General features: G+C 37.4%; 1 protein-coding gene across 7 annotated transcripts in view; it reads right to left on the reverse strand.

Annotated features, from left to right (window-relative positions):
• Window positions 1-17,027, reverse strand: part of RASAL3 (RAS protein activator like 3) — a 48,727-nt gene that overhangs the window by 15,465 nt on the left and 16,235 nt on the right. For 5 of the 7 annotated variants that reach the window (XM_083354667.1, XM_083354668.1, XM_083354670.1 and 2 more), the window contains exons 5-14: window positions 11,729-11,811; window positions 11,041-11,129; window positions 9,225-9,330; window positions 8,690-8,788; window positions 5,532-6,074; window positions 5,072-5,216; window positions 4,533-4,677; window positions 3,734-3,970; window positions 1,914-2,115; window positions 450-553 (exon numbers count right to left, since the gene is read on the reverse strand). In XM_083354667.1, the coding sequence (XP_083210793.1) occupies window positions 450-553; window positions 1,914-2,115; window positions 3,734-3,970; window positions 4,533-4,677; window positions 5,072-5,216; window positions 5,532-6,074; window positions 8,690-8,788; window positions 9,225-9,330; window positions 11,041-11,129; window positions 11,729-11,811 (1,753 nt within the window). The remainder of the gene's footprint in view (window positions 1-449; window positions 554-1,913; window positions 2,116-3,733; window positions 3,971-4,532; window positions 4,678-5,071; window positions 5,217-5,531; window positions 6,075-8,689; window positions 8,789-9,224; window positions 9,331-11,040; window positions 11,130-11,728; window positions 11,812-17,027) is intronic. The other 2 variants (XM_083354669.1, XM_083354673.1) reach the window with 2 other exon arrangements.

Consider the following 17,027-nt stretch of genomic DNA (forward strand, 5'->3'; position numbering starts at 1 on the left):
TTTTCACTTTAACCAAATGGAGTTGAGAGTTTTACTTCCCTAGGATATCAGACTGGGGCAGGTCTGACAGATGTTAGACAAGTACTTTGAGCAGTGAATTTGCCTTCTTTCAAGTTACCAAACAAGAAATTACTTGGCTACACCACATTTGTAATGAAAAAATAGGCTAATTTTGAATATAACTCTAGTGGGTGGGTGGGTGGGGTTTGTTTGTTTTTTGTGAAAGGTTGGGCTAACAAGCACAGAGGAGGGTATAGGGGAACAGGTCTGAACTAGTGATAAGTAAGCTCCATTCTCCATTAGTGCTACAAAGTGGCCATAACCATAGAATCAAGAAGCAGTTGGAGGCTAAAGGGCAGCCCCTCCCCAAAGGGATAAAAAGAGGGGATAAAACACTCCTTGTCAACCCCCAAGGGCCACACGTCACTTTTGGCACTGTCATTCATTACCTCTCCTCCATGTGAGGCCCAAGAAGAATGGAGACTGGCACAGGGGTTCCGTCTTGGATGGCCTGCAGGATTGCTGGTAGAGGCTGCAGTTTCTCCTGGATCTCCTTGTAAGTAGAAGAGCAGAAAGGGTCTGCATAAAGAACTTGGCCAGACCAATGGTAGAAATTGCTTTCAGTCTGTCCAAAGGCCGATCTGTTTTCTGTCCCTTGCATTTATACATGTACTTATTTCTTATACTATATATTTAAATTCACATACAAACTTGAACTTACTTTAAAAACTATCTCCTGTCTTGGACAATTTGCCTGCAGAATGGCCCCTCTCTCTCTCCCTTGCAAACCTTATTACACTCTCTCCTCACAGTTGACTTCAACTGCAAACAGATCTATCTCCTATTCAGATGAAGAAGAGCCATCTTTGGCAGTCTACTAGCTGCTATAAAAGTGGCTAGAAAACTGTTAATTGTTGATTTAAAAAAATACTTGAAAAAAATCTTAGAGGCCTAACAGTCAGCATTACTGAAGAGGGCAGTTAATGAGAGTTACCCACATCTACCCACTTTCCTCCCTTCAAGAACCACATTCAGATAAGAGAGAAATGGAATCCCTGGAATGGTCCCAAAGCTATAGAGAAGGATTTTTTGTAGGGCTCATTTTCAGTTATCCTCTACGCTAAGTTTGCATGACATGGCTGGCTGGAGGAGGTTAGTTTAGGTTCCAAGGCTGTTGTATGAATCCTCTGTAACTTGATGCTGACCTGATGTTTTCCCAACATGCTAAGTCACCCTTTATCCAATTAAGCATATTGTGCAGACACAGCCAAACATTAACCTTTTCTTGTCCTATGTATCCTGTGTTCCTAACTTCACTATTGGGCCTTTTGTTTTCCCTTCCTTTGATCTCATTTGCAATTGCAATTAGTGAATGGAGTAAAGTTCTTGGTGTGCAACATGCAGACAACAAGGGCTTAAAACCAATCCCAGAAGACTTTGATTTGAGACAATAATTGGTGGCCTGATCCCTAAATTTTAACATCTGTTTCTGTCTTTTTATTTTATAGATTTTATTAAGTTTCACTATAAGATTAAAAATACAGAAAAAGACAAAAGTTAGAGAAGTAAGAGAAAAAGAGAAATGCAAAGAGAAAAATTGTTAGTCATTTCTGACTTTTTGGTGCAGTAAAATACAAATTGTGATCTCAACTATTTGCTTTGCATTTCACAATATTTCAAGCCATTTCTATAATAACAAAATCATTTTAATCATCAAAAACTAAAATCAAAGTTTCATTTTTTTCAGTTTCAAATAAAAAGTCCACAGAAGCACCTGTTTCTGTGTTGTTTTCACACATAAACAGGTTCCAACCATTGTGGATGATACAAAAAGGCTTGTGTGGCACCTTGCCTCTACAGGGCAGGCTAGTTTATCATAAGAATTCCCCCCTCCCCTCAAGAGTAGCTGATACCTGTTCCAGAGTAGAGAATATGTTGCAGAGCAGGGAGTGAAGGATGGACAATTCCAGGGCCAGGTCAATTGAGTCATTATAAGCACTCAATGCTATGGTACTACCAGGGCTTGAAACACGGCTGAGAAATGATTTCATGGTATCCCAGTTGTGCTCAAGAAACTCATTCATGAAACTCATATAGGCCTCCTTTTCCCCAAACCTATGGGAAATGAAATACCATATTACTGTAATGGAGAGGTATGGCTGAGCCCTGTAGATTAGAGATCCATCCTTTTTGCTGCTGGTACTTGTGACCAGATGGAGGACTTACACAATTCCTGTTGAAACAATCCATTTAATCTTCTGGGCTGGGAAACTCAGTGGATTCCCCTGTCCCTCAGGCTGCTAATGCAGTGCAACTGGCTAATATAAAGCTGCTCAGCTCTTGCCTTCTGGTCCAATAACTGCAGCATGAGATCTTCCCTGTTCTTTCAATTTGATTCCTGCCTTTTCTTGAGCAGGTGGTGCCTTGCAGCATAGATGCCAGGGGAAAATATCCTATATAGTTAAGTTTGAGAGCCCAGAGCCAGCCTTAAATGCCATAAAAACATTTGAAGGCCTTGGATACAACAAGTAAGGTCTTACAGAAAGGCTCATAGGTTTTCTCTCATTTTCCAAGGCATTATGATGGCCATAGAATCATTATCTAAACAGCTTCTTTCTGTGTACTTAATCAGCAAAGTAAGTTTAAATAATAACCCAAGGTTTTTGAAGCTGTGTTTTGCAGAATCTGAAGGTTTCATGGAAGTGGGAAATTCCATTCAAATTCTGGGATTTTTTTAAAAAAAATAGTTTCTGTGGCTGAAAGCATTTGAACCCACCCACCCCCAATCTAGTTCCCCATAAAGCCATTACAAGCCTAAGAAGAACCCAGCTAGATTAAACAAACATCCCAGCTATTCAGCACATTTTTAATGCTGTGCTGTGCCAACCAGAGGTTGATGGGAAACCCCTAAGCAAGGCACAAATGTAGTAGGTCTGTTTTTCTAGTTCTATGCTTTTCCTATTCTACAATTGTAGATGAAGCAGGTGCTCTAGAATTGTATAGATTTAAAAGACAGCAGAGAAATTATGACTCGTGGACAATGAAGCCAATAATGGCTATTGATTTGAATCACCTGGAAGAAAAAATATCATTATGACTGTAATTCCAAATCAATCATATGGAGCTAGGAACACTTTAACATAGTTGTGCAGAGGTCCAGGTAATCAGATTTAAATTATTATACATTATATCATTATTAACATGTAGGAGACCTCAAAATACTGATTGTCAATTCATTAAAAGGAGAGAAAAAAAATAGAAGTATCATTCTTCTTGTGATTATTTTCCCTACATCCTCACTTTAAAAAATGTTTTTCTAACATCTTGGACTGATATTAGTTACGAGGTTTTCAAACCTCATGTTATGTTATACATTATGTTAAACAATAATAATATTTTTTTGCTTTTGCATAGTTCCATAGTTGAAAAGTCTGTTGCTTCAGATGCCTTTTCAAAATCTGCTCTGTGTTTTGCACCTTCTGCAGGGGCTCACAGAAGCACATAATGTCATTGCTCTGATTATAAATGCACTCCTTTTCATGGGACAGACTAGAATCATAGAATCAAAAAACTGGAAGGAACTTGGTGGTCTTCTAGTACAATCCCCTGCCCAGGGTAGGAGACATTCTTCCATCTTGGAGAAATGGCCGTCCAATCTTTTTTTTTTTTTGAAGCCCCAGGTACACCTGAGGTCAAGTGTCTAGAATTCTGAACCAGGGACGTGGTTACTTACGTGGTGAAATTAGCCAGGTTCTGAATAACCTTGGCCACCAGGGTGAGGGTGCGGGAGGTGGTGTCATCAGGGTATTTCTGTGTGAGGCCAAAAAGGCTGGGGGACATAATGGCTGGACAAAGGAAGCGTAAGAATAGAGAAGCAGAGACGAGTCGCTGGCCAATGTCCACCTTGCCCCGCAACTGGCAGGCTTCTTGCCAGGCTGTGAAGATCTCACTAAGCTCAGCTGGAAAAGAGCTGCAAAGAGAAAAGAGATGACAGCTGAAAGAAGGCCTTAAAAGCTTAAAAGTGACCACTGACCAGACAGTTTTTACAGCCATGTCTCCTAGCTAAACAACCTTGCCTGGTTGTTTACTGAATTTTGTTTCAGATATACTTGGGTCTGGATAGAGCGACCAACCACAGCAATTTGCCTATTGCCAACCCAGGGACTTTGCTCAGGAACATTGGAGGATCTCACTTGCAGCCAATTCAACATTATTACAAAGTCATTTTTATATACTCTCAAGTGAAGGTGAGCTGCTTATACCAAGAGAGGGGTAAACTGCAAAAGGATACTCATTATACTTAACTTTACATGCTAAACCTATTCTAGCAGAACAGCCCATTTTTCTAGTTCATTTGGGCCTATAGACAGTTTGCTAGATGAGCCATCAAAGGTTCTAGATCAGACCCTTTGGTTCAGCCATTTGAGAAATCAGAAGCCCAGAAATCCCTCTACAAAGCAGATTTGGCCTCCCCTCAGTGGTGGCAGGAGAGAAAGCTACCTGACCACCCTGGTTGATACTCAAGTGCGCACTTGCTGGACATAGCAATCCTTAGGAAGACCTCTTCACAGAGTTGCTGCAGATGGTTGCGATTGTCAGCCAGGTCACGGGGAGGGCATTTGCTTGGGTCCACTTCACAGCAATTCTCCAAAATGTTTGGCTGGATTACAATGTCACCTGTGAGACATTCCCCCATAGGTTTTTATTAGGTGACTGGGATGGCATAGATGCAGCTCTGTTGCTGGCAGAGACAGTGCTGGGTCACAATCCACAATGGTATTTCTAATTTAGTTCCTTGCCTCCAACTAAAAACACAGATTCTTTGACAAACCTATAATTGCTTATTAAAGACATAAGGAATGATGATAATCATATTCTAGCAATGCCAATGATGATTTTAGCTATTTTTTCAGGGTACCGCCAAAGCAGTGGGAGATGGTTACTATCAGATATAAATTTCTCTTACCATCTTGAATCACAGTTCACCTTATGTGCTATGTAACAATTATAGGCACTAACACTTGGTGCATTTTTCTTAGTATTATAAAGCAGACTTTCTAAATTAACTTACTTAATGTGGCCATCAGATACGGGCTTCCCACCAGCTTCATGTACTCATCAATAGCCTTGGTGGCTAGCGTGTTTTCACGAAAAATTAAATTTTCCCGTTCATCAAAACGGTCCAGCTCGGCTATGCCTAAGTCAATGAGAAAATCCTGCAGTAAAGATAGGAAGAGAGTCAGTAGGATAAATCCCATCCTGTTCTGTGTTCACATTTAAAGGCCACTTTCAACCAGATTCAGGATGTTAGGGAAAGGGTAAAATGATACTAGGTTTTTATCCTGTGGACCTGAGAGCTGCTTTGGCAGCTAAAACAATAATCCCACAACACCAGGTGATCTAGCAATAAAACAGCCCATGAGGGAAAAATCAGCATAGCAGTAGGAAGAAAATTCCAATGATGAATCTGTGAATCAGGTTGTTTCCCAAGATCTCAACGCCAGTCTGTATGTTAGTAAAATAAATGATACCTTGGCTTTGCCTGTGCTTTGCAAGACTTGCACTAGGACACTCATCAGCTCTTCCTTGTCTCTGGCACTAAGGCTGGGCTCCAATGAAGCACATAATTCCCGATAGTGGAAAGTGAGATATTCAGCAAATTCTTTGTACTGTACGATGGGCAACACTCTGATATTGCAGTATCGTCCTCGGAGTCGAAGGGTGGGCATGTTTGGCTTGTCTTTGCCCAGTGGGTACCATCTCTCCAAGGGCTGGCGCACAGCAGCCAGCTCCTTTAGGGGAACAGACATACAGGCAATGGGGCTCTCCTTTGGCCACAGCCCTTCTTCTTCTTGTACCAGGTAGACCTGGAGTTCCACAGCTGGTGGAAGTGTCTTGAGGTTAAAGTTCTCACCCCAGAAAAGAGTTCCTATGGTGCTAGCTTGCTTGGTTGTTGTGCGGGCATATGGGACCCCATCCAATTGGATTTCACAGTAGTATTGCTTCCTGGGAGACAAGTCTCGGGCTTCATATACCCAAAGACTTAACCTGTATTCCATCCGTTGGCAGTTATCCTAGAAAATGGATGCATGGGACAATGTTAAGAACTTGGACTGGATGCAAACAAGATGTGCTACAACTTGACTTCCTGTTCCTGTTTACAGCGAAGCAGTCAGAAGATTCGGAATGCCAAACCCTTCGGCTGAAATTTCTTTCTGTTGGAGACCCTAAAGGGGCCAGAACCCACCCCAAAAAGGTGGAATGAAGGAAGAAAGTCCCAGGGACTTAGGAGAGACGGCGGTCTCCCTGAACGGTCCAGGAGAAGCCTTCCAGAAACCAACAGAAGAAAAGGCTAGCTAATTCCATTGTCTAGCCATAGCTGAAAACAACGTAAGTCACAAGCTTTATATTAAGCTGATTTTAAACAGTATGCTTGAATCTGGGTAAGAATATTAATTTTCTCTATCCTACCTATTTTCCTGAAGAAGAAAGTCCCAAAAATAAGAGATCTCCGGAAAAAAGAGAGGAGGGTGTTTCTACTCCCTCCCTTTGGCTGAAACCTACCCTTTAGAGAGAAAAAAAGACTAGAAAGATCTGAAAAATGAGCAAACGCTGATACCTACTGGTGGGTTTTTGTCTCTGACCTTCAAAGTTCGTAATAAGTACAGCTGTGTAAATAAAGTGAGACTAACAAACCTGAAGCAATGAATACTTCACAAAAGGAAATATATGATAAGCGTCAACCATTTCAAAGGACAATGATTTTAAACTACAAAGAAATACAGAACAACTTTGAGAGCATGAATCAACTTATCTCCAATTTAATTTCACTCCAAGAAATTTCTCAGGAAAATACAGCAGAGATGACTGAACATAATTCTGAGGATAGAGACTTAAAGGTGGAATGTATAAAATAAAAAATCATGATTTAATTCAAGTGGGAGATATTTTAATGCATCCAAACAACTTTGAAGATAAGAAAAAGAATGAGAAAAATACTTTACAGAGAAACGAATGATGCAGCAAAATACAATGATTAAGAAAGGCAAAGGCCAGAGAAAAAAGATTAAAATGGAAACCAAGAAAATAGATGATGGGACTTATCAGAGAGAATACTTTAAAAGGAAACATTTGTTTGAATATGGCTAAAGAAATGGAAAAACTTGGAATGGAATATACTACTCTTAGAGAGATGATTTTTTAAACTAATACAATATGTTTTTTCCCTTTCTGTAAAAAAAAAGCTGAAATGATTTAAACATAGCAAATATTTTAGTTATTTAAATGTGACGATAAGAAAAGCATAAAAAGTGTTTTGAATTAGAGTTAAAGGATTAGATGATTAGATCTATTGAATGGAATGCTTAAAGTTTATATAGATTAAATATATTCTCAGCTATGGTTAAAAAGAATAAGAAATTGAGGGAATAAGTATATATTAAATTAGGAGGGATACATATTTTAAGTAGTATGTTATTTTTTGTATTTCAGTCTTTTTGTCTTTTTGTCTCTTTTTTTCCTCTTTTTTGTCTTTCTCTTCTCTTCTTTTCTCTTTCTACTTTTTTATCCATTGCTTAAGAAATATAAAAGTATGAGAGGGCTTATATGGAAAAAATAGAATTAAATCCACCAATGTAAATGTAATTAATTGTTGAGAAAACTGTCACTAGTAAGAATATTTAGAATTTGGGTGGGGAGAAATAAACTGAAATAGACACGTAACAGGATTTATGATAAGGCAACTAAAATGATTAATAGGAATATTGGAAAAACTATATACTTAATTGTTTATCAAAATAATGAGAATTGTTTTAATCTAATGTTTGCAAAGAAGGATACTTTGGGGAAAAGGGAAATCAACTGAAATTAACATATGGAATATAGATTATAGAAATCAATTGTTAAATATTGCTTTATAAATGTTACCCAGACAACATATTGTTTACAAATTACTGAATGATTTATGTTCTGTTAAAAAATATATATACAAAAAAAAGATGTGCTGAAACTTGCCCAGTGTGGCACCTTTTTGATGTGTTGGACTGTAATTCCTATGAAATCCATATTTCTACCATAAGTACTGAAGAAAACTGTTGTCAAGTGCAGGAAATCAGGAGTCCAGACAGTTCAAATGAATATATATAAGTTTATTGTACACTAAAGCTCTCTAAGAATCTGAACTACTAACAATGGTAGATCAGAATCAATGGAATTCAAGGATCTCTGATGGGCATGAAGGGACTTGAGACTGATGATGTGTTTTACCTTCCCTTGGGCTCAACCTGGTCATCTCCTACAGCTATGTGGTAATACATGAAACTTTTAAATATAAAGGTGAATTCACAAAGAAAAGGCAAGAAATGAACAGGATTAGGTCTAAAGCAGCTGAAAGATCAAGATTAAGGATTTGGTGGTGAGAGCAGAGGGTAGAGACATATGTGGGAGAGACTGGAGGGGCCTATCAGTGCTTATAAGCACTGCCAACTTTTATGACTTCTTGGTCATAAAGACTAGAATTTCTGCTTTGGATAAATGACAGAGACAAGAACAGAGACCATGGCAGAAGACAAGTAAGGAAGATTTTTTGTAAGGAGAAGATACGGGGACAAAGAAAGTGGTGTTGGTGAAAGAAATTTCCTTTGGAGAAATATGCCCATTTTCTGAACAGTACAAGTCATAACTGCTTTACCATACTGGGCTGGACAGCTTGACGTAAGTTCTCCATCCAATGGGTTCTCTCAGCAGCAGATGAACAGCTAAAGCAGTAGCGTTTCCCAGCACTCAGGACCTAAAGAGGAGAACTCTGGTTAAGACATGCCCTGGGCCAATCTGGTCTCTTCTCTCATTCTGGGGTAACAGTCCCTTTGTTAGGATTAACAAAGTGAGGAAGCAGTAAGTAGATGAAATGGGGTTTATGACACTGCATGATTCATGACTGCCAAAAGGGCAGGGGTTCATATAATATATTCATCTTGATGTTTGGGCTGCAGCTGCCCTGTGACAAAGGGTGTATAAGTTAAGCCTTCTGCCTCTTTTATAGATCATGGTAGCCAAGAACTTCCTGAAGTCCTTCATCTAGCCAAAACAACTTTATGGATGAATGGAGTATTAACAGGAAATTGAGTTTCAATCTGAAGGTAGCTGAATCTCCAGGACCACTTGCAGAATATAGAATTATTTCATTACTGAATCAATTTATGAAATAATATATGGTTATTCTATACCTCAAAGCAGTGCTGCTCTCCCACAAGGCTGCTATGAAGTGGTCTGATCAAGACATCTTTCTCATTGCTCAAGTCCAGGGTGAGAGCTGGGCCAGGCAAGGTCTCCCTGTAGGAAGCAACGGAAAGGCCAGGCCAGAATAAGAAATAGAATGTGTCCACAAACTCCTGTGCATTTGCAAAGACTTGCTGCTATTCAGAAATTATTTTCAGATCATCAGTTAATTGAGGAAATCATTGCAGGCCTGCTTTTCCTGCTAAGATTAGACTAGAATTGAGTGAGACATGAGAAGATGAATAGCCTTGTCCAAAGACTCCAAAAATTCTACTACAGTCAACCCTCAACCTTCCCAAACCCATATCCTGGAAAGGAGACTTTGCTTCAGAATTCAGGGAGTCAGTGACCCATTCTCTTGTAGACCTGCCAGGATCATTTTTGGAAGCAATGGCAAAGACATACCTGAGCAAAGTCCAAAGACTTTATTTAAACCCAGAAGCCTATTCAGGATGAGGAAATGGGAAATGTATTCCAGAACAAGGCCCTGATGATAAGTCACAAATGAAGCAAACTGTGAAAATGATTGTTTGGGCTCAAGCCAGAGCTCAAGTAACAGATAAGCTTGCTGTGCTCCAAGCGCCATTTTGTTAACAGTGCACCTGCTTTCTGGACTGCCGTACCAGACAGTTTCTTAGAAAGTAGAGACATTTAGCTAACTTCTTAGAACTAAGCAGGTTTGGCCCAAGTTAGAAATGACTTGGTTGACCATCTGGAATGTGAGGGCTATTATCTAGACTGGGAAAATTGGAAAAACATCTTGGAGGACTAGGATGGTAAAGTGCTTCCATAATGCTGCCCCCAAAACTGCACAAATGGAGTCAGCTTGATTCAAGGGCATCTTTACCTTTACCAGCTAGTTCTTTGGTTTTTTCATATAGCTGAATTTTGGGCCAAATATCAGAAGGTAGGAAGAATGAGACATGCTGGCAAAAAAAAATCACGATAAAATGAGTTATACCATGTGTCCAATCTGTTATATATGCTCTTGAAACTATGAGTGCTGCAGGATAAAATACTTTTTAAAAAAATTCAATAGTGGAGAGTGTAGGGGTACCTGGGAATTTATCAGTCTTTGAGAGGTAACGCTGATTTTCAGTGTTTCTCAATTGTATTTTGAACCTAATAATCTTCTGCCAGCAGCACTTTTATTATGTCTGGATAGTGCTCAGTTTGTTTGCTAGGTATGAGAAGCCTTTTGTTCCACTGCTGGAATATCAGGGGTCTGGGGACAGCTGTGACTGCTACTGCCATATGCTGCCCTAAGGCAGCAGTAAATTGTTGATAATAAACATAGCATCCTTTTAAGCTATCAGGAAGACATTAACCTAGCAACCTTTTATATGCCATAATAGTCACACTACATTATAAAGATGCTTTCATTCTTAAAATTTTTATTTTCTCTTGCACAATCCTCCAATATTTTTTTCTGTTATAAAATATTCAGAACTTTAATTTTGGGTTGGACTATCAGTCTCCCCCAACTGGTTCATTTCACATGAACCCCTCTCTCTCCCCCCCCCCCAAAGTATGGCCCATCTAGAAAGCACCTGGTTTGGGGAAATCTAGATTAAATGAATGGAAGTTCAGAGAACAGACAAATAACATTTTGGGACCATATCTTAAACTGTTTGCCAGGATTCCAGCTGAAACATAAAGAATAGGATGAGCTCATCACACCTAAACCAATATATTCAGGAAAACAAAGTGAATCCAGAAAGAGGCACACAAGATAAGGCAATGAGAATTCCTGTTAGAGCCTACCTATTGCCATTCACAGCAGATTCACCTGAGGAATCATTCTTAGGATGGAGCCATCCCTTCCGATCTCTGAAACGTCTCCAAAGCATGCCCTGGAAATAGGAAGAGAAAAAGGAATAATTATGAGGATTTTCCTACCCCTTGAAGAGTAGGAAGCTGAAGGGGCACAGCTGAAAGAAATCTAGAGATGTTTTGGTCCAAAGTTCTTCCAAGATTCTCAGTCTTTCCCAAGCCAACCCAGGCAATGTCTCCCACACCAGAGAGCAAGAATGAATGAGCTATGCCTTAGCAAGATACTTGTGAAGCAGTTAAGACCAATTGATCCAAACAACATATCATAGCCAAGGACAGCACCCCTCCCCAAATGTGTGTCCCTCAAGGCCTCATGTGTTGATTTTGATTTTAATGTGAGAAGTTTGGAGTTAATGCAGCTAGACAACAAATGACTGAGAATTGGAGGTGAGATGAAGCAGTGGAATGATCTGCAATGACTTAAGGAGGACAAGAATAATATGGGAAGCTGCTACAACTCTGAAGTAACATTCCTACAATAGGATTTTTATTCCAGATTCTGGAACACTTGGGGAACACTAAACTGGGGAAAGCAGGGCCACAGGGGAACCCCAAGAAGCTAGGGTGTCATCAAGAGATTGCCTTTACTTGACTTTCTTGCCCTCCCCCCCAGTTGTACCTTCACATTGCCAAGCTGTGTGCCTGAAGAAGCATCCTGGGAAGCCTTTTTCTCCAAAGCCTCTCCACCTAGGGAAAACTCTGCTGAAACAAAATAAATTAAATAGAAGTCAAACACAGTGAAACAGCTGGGGGACAAATGAATTATAGAATCAAAGAGTTGAAAGGCACTTTTGAAGCTTTTCTAATCCCAACCTCTTAATCCTGGTATCATCTCAGAGACGTTTCCTAAACGTTTCTTGAAAACTCCATTGATAAAGCACCTATAATTACAGGAAAGAGATTGTTCCACTACTTAATAGCTCTCATACTCAGGAAATTCTTTCTTACTTCATATTTGAACTTCCCTCTTTAAAGCTTCAACTCATTGCCCTTTGTCCTATCTTGGGTACTACAGAGAATAAATTGAGACTCTACTGACTTCTGGTCTGATGCTATGATGAGACGCGTGGAAGAAATCAGAGCTCCAGCTTCTTAGTCTGATTTCATTTGGTCTGGCAACCCCAAGGGGTCAGAAAGTTGCCCTAGAAGGACAACAAAGAAGAAGGGAAGCTTTGGGAGTCTGGACCAGATGGTGGTCAGTCCAAACGAACCGAGGAACCTCTTCATACGGACGGAAGAAAGACTGCCTGTAAGCACAGGCAGTCCAAGTCATCGTCAGCTGGAAAAAAAAGCGAGGAGCCACAGTGCACCAGCGAACATCTGACTGTCAACAATGTGCTGAAACTGGGTGAGATTGTTTTATTGCTCTTCCTTATGGACTTGGAAATAGAGATCCCCTGATCGGGAAAAAATTCTGAAGCAAAGACCCTGGAAAGAGCAGGGAAGAAGGGAGTTAAAAGTGATGAGAAATTACAAAAACGGGAAGGAAATTAAAGAATATAAAAGAATACTTAAAAATGGAATTCAGACTGACTTAAAGAAAAACTACTTAACCTCCTAGGGTGTGGACAATCTTTTTATATTCAATTTTTATGAGAAATAATTTTAAAAGAACTTTAAAAGAAAACTTTTCAAAAAACCTTCTAAACCTGGATATAGACAATATAGTGAATAACGACATCTAATGGTGAAAGGATATACTACAGCAATACCAAATACTAAAAGAACTTGAAAAGCTTTTGACCTTGAAATAACACCTGGTATAAACAAAGAGCTTTATATGACTTACACTAGAAAAGACTCTCCACAATCATATCTTTTGACCCTGGATATAACTAAAACAGGAATTATTTGAAGACAGAGGGCTTTTTACATCTTTGAACTGATTGGAGCATCTGGATTTAGCCCAAAGTAGTTGGCTCATTTTATGGTTGGATTTTAGCCTAAGGTAGTTGCCTTTTTTCCTTTTCCTTTTTTTTAAAAATTGTTTTTTCTCCTTGTGAATTTATAAACTCACTTAATTGAAAAATGAGTGCACCAAATCTCACCAGACTTATGAAAAAAACTTCCTCGGTACCCTCAGTTGGAACATCTAGCCCAACAAGCCAGGGATCTATTGAAACAATGTTGCAGTGAGAAAAAATAAATACTGCTCAAACTGAGATGCAAACTACATTAAAATTAATTCAAGTATCAATAGAGAGAAATCATGAAGAGACAAAAAGTAACTTTGATAAATTAAAGAAACAAATGCTGGGCATAAAGACACAGTTTGAGACTCATCAGCAAATGATTGTTAAAAATGAACAAAGAATTCAGAGAATGGAAAATAAATCAGATGACATTGACAAAAAATGGAAGCACTAATGCAAGAAAATGAAAAATTAGAACAAGCAAATCAAAGCTTAGAAGGAACATTTGCAGCTTTAAGATTTCAAAATATTCCTGAAGACAGAGAAGAAGATATAGCAGAAGTGATTATTAATTTACTGGCAGAGGCTTTAAAAACAGATCGAGCAGAGATACAAATGGAGACAGATGAAATATTTCAAATGAATTCAAGCTATGCAAAGAAATATAAACTACCCAGAGAAGTCCATGTAAGATTTATAAAGAAAACAATAAGAGATGAGATACTGAGAAGAGTCAGAGATGAACCATTACATTATAAGAATAAAGAAATTGTGGTGTTAAAGGAGATCCCTAAGAGAATAAGAGACACCCAAAGACAATATCACTTTCTAACTACAAAGCTAAGTGCAAAAGGTATAAACCTCAGATGGCTGATGACAGAAGGGATCCTAATCAACTGGAATAATACAAGATATTGACTGGATTCAGTTTGGAAGGCACAAGACTTTGATGAAAGAAATCAAGCATTCCTAAATGAAAGAGTACAACATTAACAAGAGGAGAGAAAAGGCCAGAAACAAAAAAAAGAAACAACTGAGGAAACAACTCTATAAACAAGAACCGAAAGAGAAGCCTGTCCAAGAGGATGAGGGAATGGCAAGAGAACAGAGGACTATGAGATCGACAAGACCTAAATATATGTAATTAAAATGGAGAAAGAAAATGGAATTTTTTCACTGAACATAAATGGACTAAATTCCCCATCAAAAAGAAATAAAATTTTCAGAAAACTACAGAAACTAAATATACTGTAATTTGTTTACAAGAGACACACATAAAAAGACAATAGTACAAACTGTTGGAATACCCAAAAATTGGGAAACTTTATCACACATCAGCACAACAGAAAAAAAGAGGAGTAGCTGTATATATTAAAGAGACAATAGATTCTAAAGTGATTTATTCAGATGAAGAAGGAAGAATTGTGATGGTAGAAATATTTTTACATCACAAACAAACACTGTTGGTAGTAATATATGCACCAAATAATAAACAAGAAGAATTCTACCAAAATCCCCAGAAATGGAGTATCAAAATATTTGTTTAGTAGGAGATTTCAACGCAATAGTGGATGGGACATTAGATTATAAAAGTAGCAAAACAAGAAAAAGTGGAAGAAAAAGATTACCTAAGACTTTTTTTAATATGATAGAGGAAACTGGGGTACAAGATGTCTGGAGGGAAACTAATCCAGAAAAACTACAATACACATTTTATTCAAACAGTCATAAATCCTGGTCCAGAATTGACATGATTTGGATAACACCTGAATTAAGGACAATTATGCAGGAGATTGAGATAGAATTAGGTACATGGGCAGACCACAACCCTTTAAAAATGTCATGGAAGGGAATACCAAAAAAATTAAGATGGACTTTGAATCAATCTATATTTAAAAATGAATTTATAGAATTAGTAACAAAAGAAATGCAGTTTTTCTTTAAAGAAAACAAAAAAGAAGATACAACACTACAAAATGTATGGGATACAGCCAAAGCATATTTTTAGAGGTATAGCTATAATATATACGGCAAAAAAAACAAAGAAAAAAGACAACAATATATATTATTAAGGGAAGAATTTGAAAGATTAGAATTAGAACTGCAAATAAATCCACAAAAGAAAATACTGAAAAGACAAATGGAATCAATAAAACATAAATTAAATTTGATGGAATCAGAAAAATTGGCACAGCAAATTTAAAGAGCAAAACAATTTTTTTGAAAATGCAAACAAACCAGGAAGATTGCTATCTTACAAACTTAAAAAACAGAAGGAGAAAAAACTGATAAATAACTTAGTAGATGAAAAAGGCTGTTTACAATTTAAAAATTAAGAAATAAAAAAGATAATTAAAGAATACTATAAGAAATTGTACGATATAGAAGAAATTTCATGGGAGAAAATAATTCAATATCTGGAAGAAAAAAAATTACCAAAAATTTCAGAAAACTTTAAAACTATGTTAGAAGAAAAAATAACAATAATGGAACTAACAGAGGCTAATGTCAAGTTTCTGATGTATGGAATTTTCAAGTGACTCTGTTTACCTTAAAGTCCTTTATTAGCCTAATACACTGTCAAATGCTTGCTCAAAGGAAGCTGGAATCTGAAATCTCCGCCCCTTGCACAATATATTAAAACACAATTCTCCACCTTTCTAATTTTGTCATTAATCATATTCTCCAATTAATTCAAAGAATCAGTTTCCCTTCCGTTAGAAGAACCGCCAAAACCATATCTTCTTTAGAGAGACAAATGGCCTTGAAAGTGCATTCCTACTCTTCCCTCCTCCCAACTTTTAAACTAAAGCAATACACAAGTTTAACATATGAAATAGCTACTTCTTCATCTCTTGTCAAGCAATAACATTCGATGTTAGCAGCATTGACAGCTATAAGAAGACAAAAAATATATATGAGAAAATGCCAGGACCAGCTGGACTACTGGTCGAGCTATATAAATGTTTACAAGATACATTAATTGTACCATTGAAAAATGTATGTAATGAACTTTTGTTGGAGGCTAAGCTCCCAAATACATGGACGGAAGCAAATATTACTTTAATACCAAAAGAAGATTCAGATTTGACACAGATACAAAAATTACAGACCAATATCATTACTAAATGTGGATTATAAAAATTTTACTTCAATAATAGTGGAGGGACTGAAAAGATTTTTAACTGAATTTATACATTCAGACCAAAATGGATTTTTACCAAAGAGCCAAATTAAAAATAATCTAAGAGTTATAATGGATATATTAGAATATTATGAACTGCATCCAGGGAAACAATTGGCACTAATATTTTTAGATGCTCAAAAGGCATTTGATAATGTTTCCTGGCAATTTATGATCCAACAATTAAAAATAATGGACTTTAGACAAAACTTTATAAATATGACTAAAACAATATATAATAAACAAACAGCGAAAGTGATTGTAAATGGAGACTACACAGAGCACTTTGAGATAAGAAAAGGTACAAGACAAGGATGTCCATTATCTCCATTGTTATTTGTCTTAACTTTGGAAGTTTTAAACAGAAATATTAGACAAGATACAGAAATTAAAGGACTAGAAATAAAAGGTGAAATATACAAATTGCAAGCATTTGCAGATGATTTGGTATTTATTCTAGAAGAACCTTTGGAGACGATCCCTAAACTACTGGAGAAGATAGAACAGTATGGAGAAATAGCAGGACTGAAAATAAACAGAGAAAAAATTAAAGTAATAGTTAAAAATCTCTCAGATAAGCAAAAAAAAAATGCCAGAAAAAAAAAGAACTACAAATAGTTAAAAAGGTTAAATACTTGGGAATATACTTAACAGCAAGATGTTCAACGATAAAAGATGATAATTATACAAAATTATTGAATCAAATAAGACTGGACTTGGAAAAATGGAAAAAAACTGCAACTGTTGATGTTAGGAAGAATTGCTACAGTGAAAATGAATATATTACCAAAATTTTTGTTTCTATTCCAAACAATACCTAT

This window comes from Vipera ursinii (assembly GCF_947247035.1).
Source record: "Vipera ursinii genome assembly, chromosome: 2".
NCBI lineage: Eukaryota > Metazoa > Chordata > Lepidosauria > Squamata > Viperidae > Vipera > Vipera ursinii.